At 45.7% G+C, this 20,340-nt stretch overlaps 1 protein-coding gene across 1 annotated transcript in view; it reads right to left on the bottom strand.

Annotated features, from left to right (window-relative positions):
* Positions 1-20,340, bottom strand: part of SLC23A1 (solute carrier family 23 member 1) — a 33,696-nt gene that overhangs the window by 6,286 nt on the left and 7,070 nt on the right. The window contains exons 5-11 of the mRNA XM_080999155.1: positions 19,190-19,257; positions 15,087-15,268; positions 12,289-12,409; positions 9,201-9,357; positions 7,441-7,588; positions 4,664-4,769; positions 2,568-2,697 (exon numbers count right to left, since the gene is read on the bottom strand). Of these exons, the coding sequence (XP_080855281.1) occupies positions 2,568-2,697; positions 4,664-4,769; positions 7,441-7,588; positions 9,201-9,357; positions 12,289-12,409; positions 15,087-15,268; positions 19,190-19,257 (912 nt within the window). The remainder of the gene's footprint in view (positions 1-2,567; positions 2,698-4,663; positions 4,770-7,440; positions 7,589-9,200; positions 9,358-12,288; positions 12,410-15,086; positions 15,269-19,189; positions 19,258-20,340) is intronic.

Raw genomic sequence — 20,340 nt, 5'->3', positions numbered from 1 at the left:
CATCCAGCCCCCGGGCCTTAGGTTGCCTAAAAGGTAAAGGGACCCCTGACCATTAGGTCCCGTTGTGGCCGACTCTGGGGTTTATTGGCCGAGACAGCTTCCGAGTCATGTGGCCAGCATGACTAAGCTGCTTCTGGTGAACCAGAGCAGCACACGGAAACGCCGTTTACCTTCCCACCAGAGCGGTACCTATTTATCTACTTGCACTTTGACATGCTTTCGAACTGCTAGGTTGGCAGGAGCAGGGACCGAGCAACAGGAGCTCACCCCGTTGCAGGGATTCGAACCGCTGATCTTCTGATCAGCAAGTCCTAGGCTCTGTGGTTTAACCCACAGTGCCACCTGCATTGCCTACCCCTGCACTATACTTTTAAAGTACAGCCCCCTCCCCACCCACCCCAAACGATTCTGGGCACTGTAGTTCATTAAAGGTTGCTGAGAATTGTCACTTACGAACTACAGCACTCAGAATTCTTTGAGGGGAGGAATGTGTTTTGTGCTTTTAACAGTTTAGAGTGTGTGTGTGTGTGTGTGTGTGTGTGTGTGTGTAGCTTAAACTGTGTGTTCAGATTTCCTTAGTTCTCACACTTGATGCAGGTCACCCTACAATTCAACCTTTCAACTTCGGATATTTTTATGTATCACAGAACATTCATATCACTTCTTCGAGTCCTCTCTAAGGGTGCTTCCAAACTCTGTTGCTAGTTCTGAGTTGGATTCAATCACATACTAGTAAATCAAATGTACACGTTTATATTTGATTGGGGGAGGGAGATTGCACAACAAACCCAGTTTTTTGCTGTAAGGGAAGTGACAGGAAAATACACTGGAAAATGTAGCGGAACACAGTTTTGATGCAACAGTCACCTAACCTCCCTGCAACATATCAAGATGAACGTTCATTAAATAGCCAATGTTATCTAATCCATCTGCAAGCATATCAGGTTGAATGCTCACTAAATAGGTTGTCTGGAAACATCCTAAGATATATTAAACCCCCTTTTAATCCTAGAAGCATCAGCAAATCATCCAGAGTTAACTGAGAAATCCCGCAATATGGACACTTTAAGGAGCTAAGGTGTGCCTAGCATTTTGCAGAAAATAAACACACCGGGAAAGAGTAATGTGAGAATGAGATTGCCCCAAATAAGTGTTTTATGGTCATCCTTAAATTTTTAGTACTGCTTTACTTAAACGGAGCGGACAGTTTTGCTTTCCTTAAGGAGACTGTTGCTCTGCCTCTGGGTAGCTGGCAAAATAAAATACAGCTACGTCAGATTTGGAAACATTTTTGTGTGTGTGTTCTGAGAGAGAATATTAAAGCGGGAGAAATAATATTGACAAATCTCATTTAATATATAGATGCTTTCCTGATACTTTTGCTTTTGTGTTTTAGCTTGGGAAGTCTCTGAGTTGTTTTTAAACTGCCACAGCTTTGCTCTTTGTCAAAACTTTGCAAAACACACTTCACTCTTCACTTTAATTTAATAGTCCTCATGTGGCCACCTCTAAAACTTTCATTCAGATAAATGTGTATTCTGGAAAAAGAGGAGGAAAAATAGGGCAATCTCAGACCTAATATCTGAAATGCTGGCAGGGAATCAAACCATTGCAAGCTTTTACTTTGTTCAGGTTCAGCTATGGTTTAAATTGTGCTTTTGGCTCTGCTTGAATTGATGCTTTTGAATTATGGTGCTGGAGGAGACTCTTGAGAGTCCCAGGGACTGCAAGAAGATCCAACCTCTCCATTCTGAAGGAAATCAGCCCTGAGTGCTCACTGGAAGGACAGATCCTGAAGCTGAGGCTCCCATACTTTGGCCATCTCATGAGAAGAGAAGACTCCCTGGAAAAGACCCTGATGTTGGGAATGATTGAGGGCACAAGGAGAAGGGGACGACAGAGGACAAGATGGTTGGACAGTGTTCTCGAAGCTACCAGCATGAGTCTGACTAAACTGCGGGAGGCAGTGGAAGACAGGAGTGCCTGGCGTGCTCTGGTCCATGGGGTCACGAAGAGTCGGACATGACTAAACAACTAAACAACAAACAACAACTGCCATTAAGATCCTGGTCTTGACTAAAAACACATAGCTATTTCCACATGACTTCTTCTTCTTCTTCTTCCTCGGCAATCGCTTGTAGTTGAGTGAGATTGTCTTCCATGAATATGGCCTTAACAGTGAGTCCGTAAGTCCTGAGTTGGAGCATCTTCAAAGTCCATGACACCTTTGGTAAAGGTTGTTCTCCAACTGGAGTGCTCACAGGCCAGTGTTTTCCAGTTATGCTTATACTACATTTTTTAAAAGATTTGCCTTGCGAGTACCTTTTTAAACCTCTTTTGTTGTCCACCGGTATTTCGCTTTCCATTCTTAAATTGGGAATAAAGTAGTTGCTTTGGAAGATGATAATCAGGCATCCGAACAATATGACCAGTCCAACGAAGTTCAAGAATCATTGCCACACTACTACAAGTAAGTGACTATATTCTATAGGTTTTCTTGCTATATTTGTAAGAAATAATAATAGCCTGCTTACTGCATTTTGCACAGCAGAATAAAGGTAACTTACCAAACAACGTGCAGAACATCCCTCCAAGGATTGGGTCAGGGAGGGAGGCAAACAAAGCTGTAAATTTGCCAATGGTTCCCAAAATGAGCATGATTCCAGCACCGTACTGTACCACTCTTCTGCTGCCTACCTGTATAGGAAGAGCAAACACACCAGTAACAGCCAGTTAATCATATGTTCGTCCTTCACAATACTGTTATTCATCTCCATGTCTGCTTCCCATATTGCTGCAGGGAGAAGGCGGTTCTGTTGCATCTATTTATTGGTGTTGTACTGTTAGCTAGACTATTAACGTCTCCAGGACGGGAGAATTTGCATTTCTTTTGTATAGTACCTGATGACTATAAGCTTTGCCTTTCCAGTCGGGTTTCTAACTGTCATAAGAGATCATTAGTCCCATGTTTTCATGAGCAAAGTGAGATTTTAAGCTACAATCCTGTGCAGACTTACCTGGAAGTAAAGGTCCAGTCACGGACGACTCTGGGGTTGCAGCGCTCATCTTGCTTTACTGGCCGAGGGAACCGGCGTACAGCTTCTAGGTCATGTGGCCAGCATGACTAAGCCGCTTCTGGCGAACCAGAGCAGCGCACGGAAACGCCATTTACCTTCCCACTGGAGCGGTACCTATTTATCTACTTGCACATTGTGCTTTCAAACTGCTAGGTTGGCAGGAGCAGGGACTGAGCAACGGGAGCTCACCCCGTTGTGGGGATTCAAACCTCCGACCTTCTGATCGGCAAGTCCTAGGATCTGTGGTTTAACCCACAGTGCCACCTGCGCCCTTACCTGGAAGTAACTCCCCTTGAATTCAGCCATCTAAGCTATGTGCCTTTAAATTCTGCATGTGAAGCTGACTTATAACAGGTCATATGGAGGAAAGTTGACACGGTGCCCTCCGGATATTGCTGGACTTCAGCTCCCATCATCCCTGACAATCGACCATGTTGGCTGCGGAGGACGGCAGCTGGAACCCAACAGCATCTAGAGGCTACCTCTCAGCCAGGCCTCTAGCCCAGCACTCTCTGCTCCAGCAAACAGCAGCACTCCCAGGTCTCAGGAAGAAAATGGGAGTCTCGCCTCTCCTTTCATCTCCTGCAACTGACACTGGAGACGCCAGGGATTGTACAGGTGGGGCATTCTTCATGACAAGCAATACAAATGGGCAAATCTTTCTGTTATGTACTGAGTTGAATAGGATCCAAAATGCAGCAGTCTGATTGGTCCTAGAACAATAGGATTCAGAATGCAGCAGTCTGATTGGTCCTAGAACAATAGGATCCAGAATGCAGCAGTCTGATTGGTCCACAGGAGCCACCCAATCCAGCTCCAGGTGGAAGTGAATCCGCAACCTGATTGGCCTACAGGAGAATCCTGGAATTAGCCAATCATGTGGGGCCCATTGTGTAAACAATGTATATAAAGCAAACATTCTGGGGGAACTTCCATTCCTCCTCACCACTATGAGCTGAATAAAGAGCATGAAATCCACTCTCGACTCCGAGTATATTTCATTTTCAATGGACAATCTCAGCACCAGAGCTACACCTGTAGAAAAAAACGATCTCTGTAGGAGAGCCCATTCATTCACATATAAAAGTTCTGATGCATGCTTCCTGATGTTCTGTCCTTACCACAGGGGTAACTTGGCCAGAGATGGAGCTATAGTTCAGTGGCCTCTGAAAAGCCACAGCTTCTCTGCCCCCTGACTTAGTTTATACAGTTTATAAAGATGTTAAGGGCCTCTGCCAAAACCTTAGATGGACCAACAGTCTGACCTAGTCAATGGGAGCTTCCTCGTCTTCCTAATTCTGCACCCACTGGAATAGTCCCAGGATTCCATGGGAGACATGAAATCAGAGTAACCAGAAGCCCAAACTAGGATGGGACTGGAAGATCAAAACCTGCTGCTGATCTTGCCCAGGTGCCAGAAACTGGGAGCCTCGTGCTGCTTCTGGAGCGGAGGAGAGAAGCAAGCAGCTGCTGCATTCAGCTCCGGCAGATGTTCCCGACTCTCCTCCCAACATAGCCCCAGGAACCGTGACTGGCAGAAATCCAGCAAGAAACAGAAGGCGCCATCAAACATCTCAGGGTAGTACCTTGGTGATGCCCAAGACGCCGATGTTGGGGCTCGAGGAAGTAGAACCATTGCCAGTGCCCAGCAAACCAGCAATGATACAAGAGATGCCCTCTGTAAAAATGCCCCTGAGAAGGGAGAGAAAGAGAAAGAGAAAAGAACTCCAATTATTGCATTAGGTTTTCCGCATGCCTACCTCCAACAGTTTATTTTATTTTTGCAGGAGGAAGCTGCAAAAAAGAAATAAAAATCAAATGCAGTAATACTTTCCTTTTTTATCATTTATTTTCCTGCCCGCCACCCAACAAATGTCCAGCCTTGAAGGGCTTCCGTGGTAAATTACAGTATTAAACAATCACAAAGCAATCCAAAACTATGATGAAAAGCATAACCATCAGCAACGTAAAATTTAGACCATGCAGTGGCATTGTAGCCTTATTGGAGTTCACCAATTGGGTCTGCGTTGCTCCCGGACAGGAGGAAGGAAGTCAAAGGACACTGAGGGTTGGTTCAGAGAAAGAGTTCTTTATTTCTGCTCTCTGGAACAGCAGAAAGGCACCTGCGTGGTGTGTCCACAGCAAGTCCAAAGAAATGAGAGATTACATGCAGTATATATATCCTCCAGGCACCCTCTCCCCCTTCCCCAGGAATCCAGCCACATCAGTTTGTACACGCAGGTTGACATCACAGATGTTCCTGCTCCGGCACTCTTAACCATAAAAGGGTATTCCTTCCTATACTTCTGACCATAAAAGGTTCTTCCTGTTCCTACTCTTATCTTGGAGCAAGAGGTCACCATCTTCAAGAACACCCTCTGGCGCTGTTCCCAGACTAGGTCTGTGCACCTTTTGGTCAGCATATAAGATAAGGCACAGATGTGTCTTCCCTGTTCTACTGGTACAGTGAAGCACATCCTTGCCGTCACAAACTGATAAAGGAGAGGGCTCTGAGCACTTGTTTATACAGCTGGGTTTTTGGCTCAACAGCTCAAGTTAAAGCATTTTAGCTAAGGAAAAATAGGGAATTTGGTGCAGTTTCAAACTGCCTGCACAGTCAGTTTTGGGTTTGTGAAACCCATTCCTTCAGCATTGCAAGATTATGTGATGGATTATAACCCGAACCAATTGCCCTGCTCTGCTGCATCCCATATTCCAGATACTCTGACAGAGGTAGCCCAAAAAAGCAATCTCACCAACAGGAATAGCAGCAAACACCCTCCTTTCCCCACCAAATTCCCAAGTCTATGACCATTCCTCATGCTTGGAGACAGGATCGCAGCACAGTGGGCTAGCGTTTCCAGGCAGAATCCGGAAGGGCTCTTGTTTGAATTCTGTACAGATGTTGTTCGAGCAGACAGTCCTGAGCTGATTGAACCAATGGTCTCACTTGCACACCCTCCAACATCCTGGGGACGCAAATCAGGATGCGCCATATTTGGTCCCGAGCTCTCGCACATGCGCAGCAGGACAAGACCCAAAAGCAAGGGGCTTTCATTCCGGCACTCTGCCAGTTCACTCGTGCCAGAACGCCAGACCAAAAAAATGGGACGTTTTGGGATCTGGGATTGGCTTCTGTAATTCCAGGATGTCCCCGCTGTGACGTTAACATATGAGAGTGCTGGAGGTGAAATAGTTAAACAGGTTACCCAATCAGAACCCAGGGGGGTGGAGTCAGAGGGACTATAAAACCAACTTTGGGGGGAGTTCGTTGGGAGTTGGGTGGTTGGTTGGAGTGGGAGTGAATTGGGATAGAGTTTGGGGGTAGGTTGAGTTAGTGTAGCGAAATAAGCTGAGTCAGGTACAGTTAGGGGCTAGGAAGACAAGTAAATATCTGAGAGGTGGTTTAGTGAGTGAGAGCAGGTAGTGGAAGTTATAGGTCTGGATAGGCACCCCATGGGACGCGAATGGCACTGTGGGTTAAACCACAGAGCCTAGGGCTTGCCGATCAGAAGGTCGGCAGTTCAAATCCCTGCGACGGGGTGAGCTCCCGTTGCTCAGTCCCTGCTCCTGCCAACCTAGCAGTTTGAAAGCACATCAAAGTGCAAGTAGATAAATAGGTACTGTTCCAGTGGGAAGGTAAACAGCGTTTCCGTGCACTGCTCTGGTTCGCCAGAAGTGGCTTAGTCATGCTGGCCACATGACCTGGAAGCTGTACACCAGCTCCCTCGGCCAATAAAGCGAGATGAACGCTGCAACCCCAGAGTTGGTCACGGCTGGACCTAATGGTCAGGGGTCCCTTTACCTTTATCTTTAGGCACCCCATGAATGTAATTGACTGATACCGTTTATGAACCCACACGCTTGTTAAACTGCAATAAATAAACAGAAGTTTATGTTCCAATTTAACCCTGACTGGACTCAGTATTGTACCAGGTAGGGCCTGGGTGGTGGCAGTGAGAAATAAAGTGGTGGCACAGGGATCAATAGAGGGTGAAACGTCCGAAGACCCTGTGTGATCGCCACACCCGCTTAAATCGGGACTGTTGAGTGGCATGCACTTGGTGCGAGACAGGTTCCTCATCCCTTCCAATTTGTTTCAACAGGTCCATCATTGATGTGGGAACAACTTCTGGAAATTTCAATGGAATCAAGCATATTTGGTAGGATAGGCCAGCTTCCCACACAGAGACAATGCAGGAAGGACCCCTGCAGTTTAGATTATTTTAATCCATGAAAGGTGGGAGTCCAAGAAGACCACAGGCTCCCCATCTCTGACCTAGTGCCCCGGCTACTGAACTACCATTCCCTGAGGCGATGCGTCAAATATCCATGCAATGCAAGGGAACTGTATCTCTCCTACCTGTTAATGGCATGCACAGGTGGAGGTGGAGCACCCGCAAGCCTAGCACAAGCATAATAATCGCCAATAGACTCAACGATCCCACACAAGGTAGCGCTGAACATGCCCAGCACGGCGGCGGCTGTCACTGTGGGGATGCCCCACTGGCCTAGAGCAAGCAAAGGGGAGCAGCTGTTAGCTGGAGCAGAATGTTGCCTTCACTTTAAAACTGAATAACAACAGCAGCAATAATCACAATAAATTTTATTATTAGCCCCAGCCACTCCGGGCAGCTTCCAACAAATATAAAAGCATAATAAAACACCAAACATTCAAAACTTCCCCATACAGGGCTACCTTCAGGTGTCTTCTAAAAGTTCTTTATCTCCTTGACATCTGATGGGAGGGCGTTCCACAGGGCAGGTGCCACTACCGAGAAGGCCCTTGGTATAACCTGAACACTTTATTCTTCATCCATACCACATCAACTCTCTCACAGATTAACCCACACAATCCTTTATACCAGGCCCTTGAGGACATTTTTGACGGCCCTCATCAACATTTGACCGAGCCCACCCTTGCAACCTTCCCCCTGCTGTTTACCAAACTTCGGGAAGGACGTGTGAGGGCTCTGACAGGGTCCTAGAATCCTCCTGCCTCCTTCCCAAAACCTAGCTAGGGACATCCTATACGGTGGTACCTCAGGTTACATACGCTTCAGGTTACATACGTTTCAGGTTACAGACTCCACTAACCCAGAAATAGTACCTCAGGTTAAGAACTTTGCTTGAGGATGGGAACAGAAATCGTGCTCCGGCAGCGCAGCAGCAGCGGGAGGCCCCATTAGCTAAAGTGGTGCTTCAGGTTAAGAACAGTTTCAGGTTAAGAACGGACCTCCGGAACGAATTAAGTTCTTAACCCAAGGTACCACTGTACCTTTTTAAAATGTGGCTCTTTTCTGTGAGGCTGTTATTGGGTTGTTGTTTTTATTCTGATTATATATGTTGTGGTCTTTTCTTTGAACCGCCCTGAGACCTCTAGGTATAAGGTAGTATATAAACTCTAAATAAATAAATATAATAATAATAACAACAACAATAATAATAATAGCTAGCACTTAGTGAGTATGTGTGAGTAGTACAGACTCATGAAATTTTGGGCTCTTCCCCTATAGATGCAGCTATGGACTATCCTGAGGGCTGTGGCTATGGAGGGGTGTTCTAACAAGGTCCTGCACATCATACATTTGGCATGCAGGTGGCACTGTGGTCTAAACCACTGAGCCTCTTGGGCTTGGCAATCAGAAGGTTGCCGGTTCGAATCCCCACAGTGGAGTGAGCTCCAGTTGCTCGGTCCCTGCTCCTGCCAACCTAGCAGTTCGAAAGCACGCCAGTGTGAGTAGATAAATAGGTACTGCTCTGGAGGGAAGGTAAATGGCGTTTCTGTGCGCTGCTCTGGTTCGCCAGAAGCGGCTTAGTCATGCTGGCCATATGACCCGGAAGCTGTACGCCGGCTCCCTCGGCCTATAGAGCGAGATGAGCGCACAACCCCAGAGTTGTCCACAACTGGACCTAATGGTCAGGGGTACCTTTACCTTTACCTTTTAACCATCCAGGGGTCCTTTGCCTTTTACCTTTACATTTGCCAGTAAATCCCTACTCAGCTCTGAAGCTTACTGGGTGATTTTGAGCCCACAGATCTACCTCAGAGGGTTGCTGTGAAGATGGAAGCTGGGGAGATGGAGAAGCAAGAGTTGGAAGGGAAGATCCATCGTTACTTACAAGGGTAAGGGAGACGGAACCACGGTGCAATGGATATTATTTCTCCTCTAGCGTCTGTTCTGGCCTTGAATCCATAGGCATCTACATCACGAGGAAATACATCTGTCACTGTCAGAATGTAACACAGCAGCCAGACCACCAAGATGGCCAGAATGATCTGAAGAGGAAACAGATATGGCAATGGTACCCACTGCTTTTCACTGCCCTAACTTGCCTCACTCCTACAGCCTTAGAGCGAATCCTGTGAACATTTACTCAGACGTAAATCTTGCCAAGTTCAGTGAGACTTACTTCTGGGAAACTGGACAGGATTGCAGCCTGAGTACTTCAAAGGGGAAAGGGAAACAGGATTATAACCTTTCTGCTTTGCTAGCAGTCACTACATATACCTTTCCCAGCTAGTAGCTGTAATGAATTTACATAATTTTATTTATGTGCGGTGATTGTTTTAAAATCTCTCTCTCGTCTTTTAACATATGTGATTGTTTAAACCATGGGTAAGCAAACTAAGGCCCGGGGGCCAGATCCGGCCCAATCGCCTTCTCAATCTGGCCAGCGGATGGTCCGGGAATCAGCGTATTTTTACATGAGTAGGATGTGTGCTTTTATTTCAAATGCATCTGTGGGTTATTTGTGGGGCATAGGAATTCATTCATTGTTATTTTTCAAAATACAGTCCACCCCCCACAATGTCTGAGGGACAGTGGACTGGCCCCCTGCTGAAAAAGTTTGCTGACCCATGGTTTAAACTATTTTTATGCATGTAACTGTTGTAAATCACGCTGGGGTGCCTCAGGGGAGGCAATCTGTAAATTAAATAAAAGTCTTTGCTCATTCCATTTTGAAATTATTTCTGGTATCCAAGATGACAAGACTCCAGAGAGGCTGTTGCATTATACAACCCACAGGTTAGGGTCCTTTCAATATGACGTGCGTGCTTGCAAACGTGCTTCAATTTTTACCCTCATCCATAGCACGGAATCCAAACATTGCTTCTCTTGAAATTGCATTTTCCTAGCATCCATCCTGCTACGTTTTGTCACTGGGAATATTAGATTCTTCCCTGAGACAGCTTTTTCAGCACCACTGCAATTGCTGTGAGGAACGGGGTTGTGCAAGTCATTCTGAGCGACACTGTGACCATCAACACAATTAATTCCTCACTCACAGCATTCGCCGCATGTCAACCCTTTCATTTCTTTTTATTGCATGAAAATGGAAACGTTCCATTTTTCTTCGCCCTCGAGCCAAAGTAAGCTCTCGATAGAAACAGAGAGAGAAGTTCCCTTCCTAGTTTCACATCTGTGTCTTGCTAAGGGTTTAGCTACATGTTCTATGCATTTGCAAGATAAGCATGCGCTCAGGACCCCCATGACTGGGGAAACAGATGGGGAAAGTGGTAGGAAACGGAAGAGTTAAACCCTGTCCCTTTTTTCCAGCTCCAAATGGACAATTTGGCCTTCTGGTGTTAGGTGTGGGGTGGAAACTGTTGGTTTCTGTGTGTTGCCACTGTGCAGTGCTTGGAGTCACAGGACTCTGTTTACATTCCTGGGATTCCAGACTGTTGGAAGTCTCATGGAAGACCGGAGACGGATGTGATGTTTACTGGTTTCCTGTTCCTTTGTTTTTCAGTTGCTCTCTGCTCTCACAGAGAGACGATGTATTTCATTTCTGTCTATGTGGCTTAGTAATAAAACTCTTAGCATGTAGCTCGTATTTCTCATCACTTCTGCTGCTTTGAAACTCTGTGAAATGGGAACGTGTTTGGAGCCTTATTAGCGGCTCAGGTCGTTAATTATCGTCAGAGGGCGATTATGGAGGAGCTTGGTTGAACGCAGGTTCTGACAGAAACAGCCTCTTGGGACAAGCTGACACCTGTGTCAGGCCAAATCTGGCCTGCAGACAGGAGGTTCCCCACATCTGTGATCTAGGATATGGTAGGGGTGGTATATAGCAGATTTCCTTGGAGGGATGTTGACAGCGGATAGCTTAAGCCAGTGAGGCACTGAGGAGAACCTAACCGTCCCCTCTTTCCCCACCCTTCTCTCTTTCTGCCATTCTTTCTCTCTCCCTCTTTGCTAGGGAAGGGATATTTCATTCTCGCCAGGTAATTTTCATTGATACTCGGCCCAGTATACCTGAAGGAGCGTCTCCACCCCCATCGTTCTGCCCGGACACTGAGGTCCAGCTCCGAGGGTCTTCTGGCGGTTCCCTCACTGTGAGAAGTGAAATTACAGGGAACCAGGCAGAGGGCCTTCTCGGTAGTGGCACCCGCCCTGTGGAACGCCCTCCCATCAGGTGTCAAGGAAATAAACAACTATCTGACTTTTAGAAGACATCTGAAGGCAGCCCTTTTTAGGGAAGTTTTTAATGTTTGAGCCTTTATTGTGTTTTTCATGTTCTGTTGGGAGCCGCCCAGAGTGGCTGGGGAAACCCAGCCAGATGGGTGGGGTAGAAATAATAAGTTATTTTTATTATTATACTCTGTTGAGTTCCCTTGAACCAGTCATTTACTCTGAGCTTAAAACTTTCCCACAGGGCGGGAATGAAATGGTGATAGGGAAGCCATATTTTGAAGAGCAAAAAAAAAAAGAGGACACATTTGTAGACTTCTGCTTTTAGCTATGGATCGCTATGACGACTCTCATTTTACATGCCTATGAAAATGAGGGCGTGTCCTGGAAAATAGAGGACATTTGGTATGTTGTTTTTGGAATTCAAAGGCGCACTCAGTTTAAACCTTCCAGTGATGGACCAGAGTGAAGACTTGCTCACTCCAGTCTGCCCACCAAGGTCCTGATTAGCCGATTCAAATAAAGAATTTTGGCGGGAAGTCCCACAAGCCGGGAAAGAATTCCTCCATGTCTCGGGGGGCGGGGGGCGGGGGGCGGGCTGGGCCAGGCCACAAAAGACTCCCACCCAGAATTCGGGTAAGTGAACCTTATATACTACCCTGAGGTTGTTTTTGGAATTAAAATGTAATAAATAAATAAAACAAGCCCTTGGATAATGGAGTGAAATCATCAAAATCTGACCAGACTGTGACCATGGCAAGTTTGCCCTATTGAACAATGGGGACCTTTCTTACCGGGAACATCTTGAAGATCTGAATTCGGAACACAGTGCACCCTTGTCCCCATTTGTAGCCGGGGAGGAGAAAAGACACGTTTCGTAGGTACTGAGCAAACAAAATGATTAAGAAAATTGACCTGTTCAAAACAGAAAAAGGCATCGTGAAAAGCGGAGATCAAGAGCAATCAGGGCACAGAAACATTAGAACCAATTCACACAACTTCAAATTGCACGTTTTTTGCTACTGTTAAGGATTCACTTGCCAAGAACGTAATGTTATCCGTGCAGTTTTGACTTCTACATTTTCAAAAACAAAAATTGGCATTGCTGGCAGCAGCAAGTCACATGAACTGGCCTCGAATCTGTTCTGGATGGAGAAATTTAACAGCACTGGAGCAGGATTTGGCCTTATAATGTGATTTGTGCTTAGGAATTACAACTCTGCAGCTGTTCTGTTCCTTTGCAGATTTGATTCGTTCTTTCTCCACAAGTTGAAAAATGAGTGCAGTAGAGTCCCTAATGTCCCTCTGATTTTAATCTTACACTAACACCCATAGGGCCCATCACCTCCTGGCAAATAGAAGGGGAAGAAATGGAGGCAGTGAGAGATTTTACTTTCTTGGGCTCCATGATCACTGCAGACGGTGACAGCAGTCATGAAATTAAAAGACGCCTGCTTCTTGGGAGAAAAGCAATGACAAACCTAGACAGCATCTTAAAAGCAGAGACATCGCCTTGCCAACAAAGGCCCGTGTAGTTAAAACTATGGTTTTCCCAGTAATGATGTATGGAAGTGAGAACTGGACCATAAAGAAGGCTGATCTCCGAAGAATTGATGCTTTTGAATTCTGGTGCTGGAGGAGACTCTTGAGAGTCCCATGGACTGCAAGAAGATCAAACCTCTCCATTCTGAAGGAAATCAGCCCTGAATGCTCACTGGAAGGACAGATCCTGAAGCTGAGACTCCAATACTTTGGCCACCTCATGAGAAGAGAAGACTCCCTGGAAAAGACCCTGATGTTGGGAAAGCTGGAGGGCACAAGGAGAAGGGGACGACAGAGGACGAGATGGTTGGACAGTGTTTTTGAAGCTACAAACATGAATCTGACCAAACTGCGGGAGACAGTGGAAGACAGGAGTGCCTGGCGTCCATGGAGTCACAAAGAGTCGGACACAACTAAACGACTAAACAACAACAAACACCCACAAACCTTCTGTTTCAGTCTGTCTGAAGAAGTGTACATGCACACGAAAGCTTCTACCAAGAACAAACTTAGTTGGTCTCTAAGGTGCTACTGGACAATTTTTTTTATATATTTCGACTGCGTCAGACCAACACGGCTACCTACCTGAATCTAGACCCACAACCCTGAGATACTTGAGGCCACATGGCAGTAATAATTCATGTCTAATAATCTCAGAGTACAGTGGTACCTCGGGTTACATACGCTTCAGGTTACATACGCTTCAGGTTACAGACTCCGCTAACCCAGAAATAGTGCTTCAGGTTAAGAACTTTGCTTCAGGATGAGAACAGAAATTGTGCTCCAGGGGTGCGGTGGCAGCCGGAGGCCCCATTAGCTAAAGTGGTACTTCAGGTTAAGAACAGTTTCAGGTTAAGAACGGACCTCCAGAACGAATTAAGTACTTAACCTGAGGTACCACTGTACCTAGTTTGCTCTGGATGGTACCCGGTATATTTAAGATCTGTTTTTATTTTCTGATTTTACAAAGATTTTATGTCACAGTGGAATATATATCAGGATTTAATTGAGATATTATCGGGTCAAAGCTGACGTACCGGAGAAACACATTTTGGAATTTAAACCTGAATCTCGATAATTGTCAAAGCAGTAGCTAGAAAATCCTATACCAGCCCTGTGACCTTTTCCTTTATCGCTCCCTTTCGAACGACATCATTACAACTAACATATCAGTGAGCACTTTACACATTTCATAAAAAACTGAGGATCAAGTAGGAAATGCTCCAAAATTAGACGCATAATCACACACAAGGGAATTGGCCTGGAAGTCGAACACCTTGATGAGGAAGTCTTTCGGCAACTGGCTAGTTTGTGCATCTGCAGTTGGTTGCTTTTGAGATTATGCAGTACAGTGGTACCTTGGTTTAAGAACAGCTTAGTTTATGAACAACTTGGATTAAGAACGCTGCAAACCCGGAAGTAGGTGTTTTGGTTTGTGAACTTTGCCTTGGAAGCAGAACATGTTCTGATTCCCGTTGAGTGTGTTCCATTTGTAAATTGAGTCCCCCGCTGCTATGGGAAAGGACGCCTTGTTTTAAGAATGCTTTGGTTTAAGAACGGACTTCGGGAATGGATTACGTTTGTAAACCCAGGTACAGTGGTGCCTCGCAAGACGAAAAGAATCCGTTCCGCGAGTCTCTTCGTCTTGCGGTTTTTTCGTCTTGCAAAGCAAGCCCATTGGCGGTTTAGCGGATTAGCGCTATTAGCGGCTTAGCAGGCTTAGCGGATCAGCTGATAAGCGGCTTAGTGGCTTAATGGATCAGCTGTTAAGCGGCTTAGCGGATCAGCTGATAAGCGGTTTAGCGGCTTGGGGAAAGGGGGGGGGAGGAAAAAAACCCCGCAGGAACTCGCAAGACATTTTCGTCTTGCGAAGCAAGCCCATAGGAAATTCGTTTTGTGAAGCACCTCCAAAACGGAAAACCCTTTCGTCTAGCGGGTTTTCCATCTTGCGAGGCATTCGTCTTGCGGGGCACCACTGTACCGCTGTAGTTCTGCAACTCTACTCTTGCGTCAATTTGAAATTCTGCTGTACTGAAAAAGTGGTGCTTACAGTGCTGCAATTCCCCAGTGCGATCCCGCTCTGTCGCCGGCAGCTTGGAACACGGACAGCCCAATTAAGGAGACGGTGGGGGTGACAGTGAGGGGCCCAATGTAGTTTAGCATGGCCCCAGGGAGGCCCACCAGACCAATGACCACCTCAACCAGGCTGGAAACGATGATTGCTCCTTGGATCTGTGGGAGAAGAGAGACACAACGTGGATCAGGTCATGTTTCACCACAGATACTGTTATGTACTGAAGTTCTCACCGTGGGCCAGCAGAGGGATACTGTAGATAGTTCAGGTCCACATATGCAAATAAGGGATCGAAAGTGACGTTCAGTGATTGGATAGTTACAGAAATTGGTTACTGTTGCGTTCTAGTGGAGCTCTATATAAGCAGGCTGGCTGAACCCTTCAGTTCATTTCTGTTCTGGCCTGTGAATAAGCAAGAGCTGTTTGAAGAATCGCTGTGTCGTCTGATATGTTCACCCACAACTTAACAGATACTAGTATTGGCAACAAGAAATGTGAGATGTTGTGGACAGTAGGAGAGGATATATTGATTAAATATTATCCATATTGATTAAATATTATCCTTCCTCACTCACACTAGTGAGCTAGTAAAGGTAAAGGTAAAGGCACCCCTGACAGTTAAGTCCAGTCGCGGACAACTCTGGGGTTGCGGCGCTCATCTCGCTGTACTGGCTGAGGGAGCCAGCATTTGTCCGCAGACAGTTCTTCCTGGTCATGTGGCCAGCATGACTAAGCCACTTCTGTTGAACCAGAGCAGCGCACGGAAACGCCATTTACCTTCCCGCCAGAGCGGTACCCAGTAGCGTAGCGTGGGGGGTGCAGGGGGGGCCAGCCGCACCGGGCGCAACATCTGGGGGGGCACGCTCACACTCGCAGCTCTCTAAAATCCACAGGTTAGGGGGCACAAATTACTTGCCTTGCCCCGGGTGCTGAGAACCCACGCTACGCCACTGGCGGTACCTATTTATCTACTTGCACTTTGTCGTGCTTTCGAACTGCTAGGCGGGGCAGGAGCTGGGACCGAACAACAGGCGCTCACCCCGTCGTGGGGATTCGAACCGCCGACCTTCTGATCAGCAGAGTACATTTCCCTGTATATTGGAGGAAGCTAGTTGGTAGATTCGTTTGAATCTCTTGTGTTAAGCAATCCAGTCTGGCTTGTCCAGATTGGATTGTTCCTGGTAAATTCCCCCTTAATCCCTCTTAAAAGAATAAGGACACAACAGTCTTCTCTTAAAAGTAGTTAGAAGTTTACTTGCATTCAGTTCACGGTATGATCCTGAAAGCAGGCTTTAGCTTGTGTTACAGAAGAGAGTGTGGGTTCATCCCATGTGGTGAATGAGCCCATGTAGACAGCAAAAGCATCAAGAGGGGGAACAAGGCGAAAAAGCGAAAGGAGGAGGAGAAGATGGCTGCGTGACCAGCCCTTTTGTAGGGTCTGCCAGGGTCACGCCCATCTATCTGGTCACACACAGGGAGAAGATGCTCCAGACCAGGTGTGACAGGAAGTCCTCCTGACTGGAGTAACATTCCCCTGTGTGTCCACTCTGGGCAAACAGGAAATGTTGTATTTGACTGCTCTTGTGATGTTACATCCCACAAAAAAATCCACATTCTGTGATGGGGATGCATTATGCAAGTTGATAACATCTGCAGAAATTTACTTAGTTTGTAGACCTCCTTCAAGTTGCATAATTCTTAAAAGAATTACAAATTTGATTTTCCTCCTTGTTTGGGATCACTTAGGCTGCAACCCTTAACTTGTGCTTTTATTTTGTATTTTTATGCCTCTCCCTGAGATCTCCGGATGAAGGATGGTATGCAAATTTAATAAATAAATATTTTTTTTTAAAAAAATTAAACCCTTAATGCAAGTTTGCAAAGGTGTGCAGCCTAAGGCTGCAACCTTACACACACATTCGCACATTGGAGTTACTTCTAAATTAACATGCATAGGATTGCACTCATAGCCTCTGATCTAGAAACTTTGACTTGGAGGAGGAAGCACCTGCATTTTGTCCCCATGACACTAGCAAAATGTATTCCACTGAATTATATCAGAGAGACTGAGCTTCTCCGGTTGGAGAACACGTCCCAACAGGTCCAGCCAGTGTGGCCAATGGTCAGGAATATTGGAAGATGTCATCCAACACGGGGAGAGACATTGGTTCCCAGTTCCTGAATTACAGTTAGGTATTAATTATATTGTGACGCGGGTGGCGCTGTGGTCTAAACCACAGAGCCTAGGACTTGCCGATCAGAAGGTCGGCGGTTCGAATCCCCCCGACGGGGTTAGCTCCTGTTGCTCGGTCCCTGCTCCTGCCAACCTAGCAGTTCGAAAGCACGTCAAAGTGCAAGTACATTAATAGGTACCGCTCCAGCGGGAAGGTAAACGGCGTTTCCGTGAACTGCTCTGGTTTGCCAGAAGCGGCTTAGTGATGCTGGCCACATGACCCAGAAGCGGTACGCCGGCTCCCTCGGCCAGTAAAGCGAAATGAGCGCCGCAACCCCAGAGTCGGACATGACTGGACCTAATGGTCAGGGGTCCCGTTACCTTTACCTTATTAATTGTATTTCAATAATAATAATAATAATAATAATAATAATAAGTTTATTATTTATACCCCACCCATCTGGCTGGGTTGCGCCAGCCGCTCTGGGCAGCTTCCAACAGAATACAGTGGTACCTTGGGTTACAGACGCTTCAGGTTATGTGATTTCGGATTGCGCACCACACCAAATCCAGAAGTATCGGAACGGGTTACTTCCGGGTTTCGGCACTCGCGCATGCGCAGAAGCACTAAATTGCACTTTGCTCATGCACAGAAGCACCGAATCGCAACCCGCGTGTTGCGATTGTGAACGGTGCAGGTTGAGAACGTGCCTCCCGCACGGATCACATTCGCAACCCGAGGTTCCACTGTATAAAACATTTCAGAATGTTTTATACCGCTTAAAACATCTAGAACAGGAGTAGGCTAAATGGTGACCTACAGACGTTGCAGGTTAAGCCTCTTACTATACAATATAATTGTTCATGCTGGCTAGGGCTCATGGCTATGTCTTGGCTACCCCGATTTAGATCACGAATAAGACAAAGATGGTGGTGCAGCAGGGGGCAGATACTGAAACCACTTTTTCTTGACTCCTTTCACTTATGAAAACTAAGCTTGCAAAGGCAAACAGGACTCCGCTGATAATAACTTAGCTTTCCTGCAAAAATATAACCCTGCCCGTTTTGGTTCAATTCGTTTTTACTGAAAGATTTCCATGGATAACAAAGGTCCATGTAAGAAAGATGTTAACTGATTAAGTTAATTTTATTGGAAATTAGTATTGGAAAACTGCTACAATGAGCTACATGGAAATACAGCTTGAGGAATTTGAAGAAGTCATTTAATAATGGTTATAAAAGTATGATTATAACAGGTAGGATATATGTTTGTTTGTTTTTTATATTGTAATGTTTTTTTCTTTTATGTTGTTTATGTTTGTTATAAATTTGAAAAATTAATAAAACAATTTGAAAACAACGACAACAAAGGTCAATGTAACGTCTCCGTTTTCAATTCAGAGAGTCCTCTTTACTGGTTAGGCCAGGCTTCCTCAACCTCAGCCCTCCAGATGTTTTGAGACTACAATTCCCATCATCCCTGACCACTGGTCCTGCTAGCTAGGGATCGTGGGAGTTGTAGTCCCAAAACATCTGGAGGGCTGAGGCTGAGGAAGCCTGGGTTAGGCATTGTGAGGTGGGGGGGGGGTAATGATCTTTCATTCTTCTGCATAGTGTATGTGCGGGGAGGAGGTTGTTCACCTATTCATTTATGTGTTTTCGTTGGCGGTGCGACACGTTGGCGAGCCCAGAGCGTGGCTGGTAGGTTGAATTCAACTGATTGCAGTGTGTTTTGTTTGTGCGTTTAAGGGAGAGGGGTTTTGATGGGTCAAATTAGCCTTCTCGATTCATATGCTTCCGTTTTTGTTTAATATGCATTACTTCCAAATAACTCCTCGGCAATGAAATCCCAGGATCTGTGTTACTTTAGAGGCCCCTTCCTGGAAAAGGCTGCTGTTCAACTTACTTCTCTCATCCTCGGCTGCCAAATGTGGGACGTGTTTAAAGGTAAGGTCCAGTTGCCATAGATCTCCCCTGCATAATGAGGCAAGAAAGGTCAACAGATAAATATAAGCACAAGGCCAGTAGAACGAAGCAACCTGTTTAATAGAGACCGAGAGAGAATCAGTTAGCAAATGAAGCCAACTGCAGCAAAGCCTTACGCTGTGTTACTCAACCCTTCTGAGGCAATTTCCACATGGTCAGCAATAAACACAACAAGTGCACAGTTGTTACACGTTTGTTGCATGCAATCCAAGCACTTCCCCTTCCAAGTTTGCGCTTCTTGTTGTTTCCCGGCGCCAGACACATAATATTTTTTTACACGGAGCACCGAAATCTTATCCATCCTCCCACTCTATCCCTGCACATTCGCTGCTATTATAATTGCTGCATGAGATATGGTTGCAAGTTCTCTCTCTATTAGCAGAAAACGGAGTGAAATGCTGGTGAATTTTCAGCTCTTTTAAAAAGAGTTACAAACTGATGTGGACACTGAATTTAAGCTTGGAAAAGTGAGGATTTTAGTATTTATTGCATTTTAGTCACTTTTTAAAAACAAAAACTAACCCGAAGCAGCTAGCAACATAGTACAAATATTAAAAGCTAAATATAACAATCAGAATAGGCGTAATGGAGAGAAATAAAAATTGACAGATTCACAGATTGACTACGCATTATGTTACCATCTTGGAAACATGGGGAGGCCCTCAAATTATTCCTGTTCACTTGCTCTCCTCTGTATTTAAATCTCCCTTTGTGTAGAGGTTTTCAAAAGGGATACATGGCAAATCTGAAGAATCATGAATTGTGCAGGCTGTTTATGTTAGCCAGATTTAATATGTTTCCCTCGATGATAGTAAGAGGAAGATATTTAGCTGTCCCAGAAGCAGAGCGTCTCTGCAAATGTAGTAAACAGGAACCTGATACTTTGGAGCATATTCTCTTTTCTTGTGATTTTGGCAATTATGCCAGAAGACAATTATTAGAGGCCTCACAACTTAACAGGCTTAATTCTATGCCACCAACGGTTCACGACCTGCTCTCGGACAGGAACGATCAAATTACTTTAATAGTGGCTGAATTTTTGAGTGCTGTCCATGTGGGCCATTATAAAGA

Source organism: Podarcis pityusensis (genome assembly GCF_964106645.2).
Source record: "Podarcis pityusensis genome assembly, chromosome: 3".
Lineage (NCBI taxonomy): Eukaryota > Metazoa > Chordata > Lepidosauria > Squamata > Lacertidae > Podarcis > Podarcis pityusensis.
The sequence above is the reverse complement of the archived record's forward strand: the minus strand, read 5'-3'. Positions and strand labels throughout refer to the sequence as shown.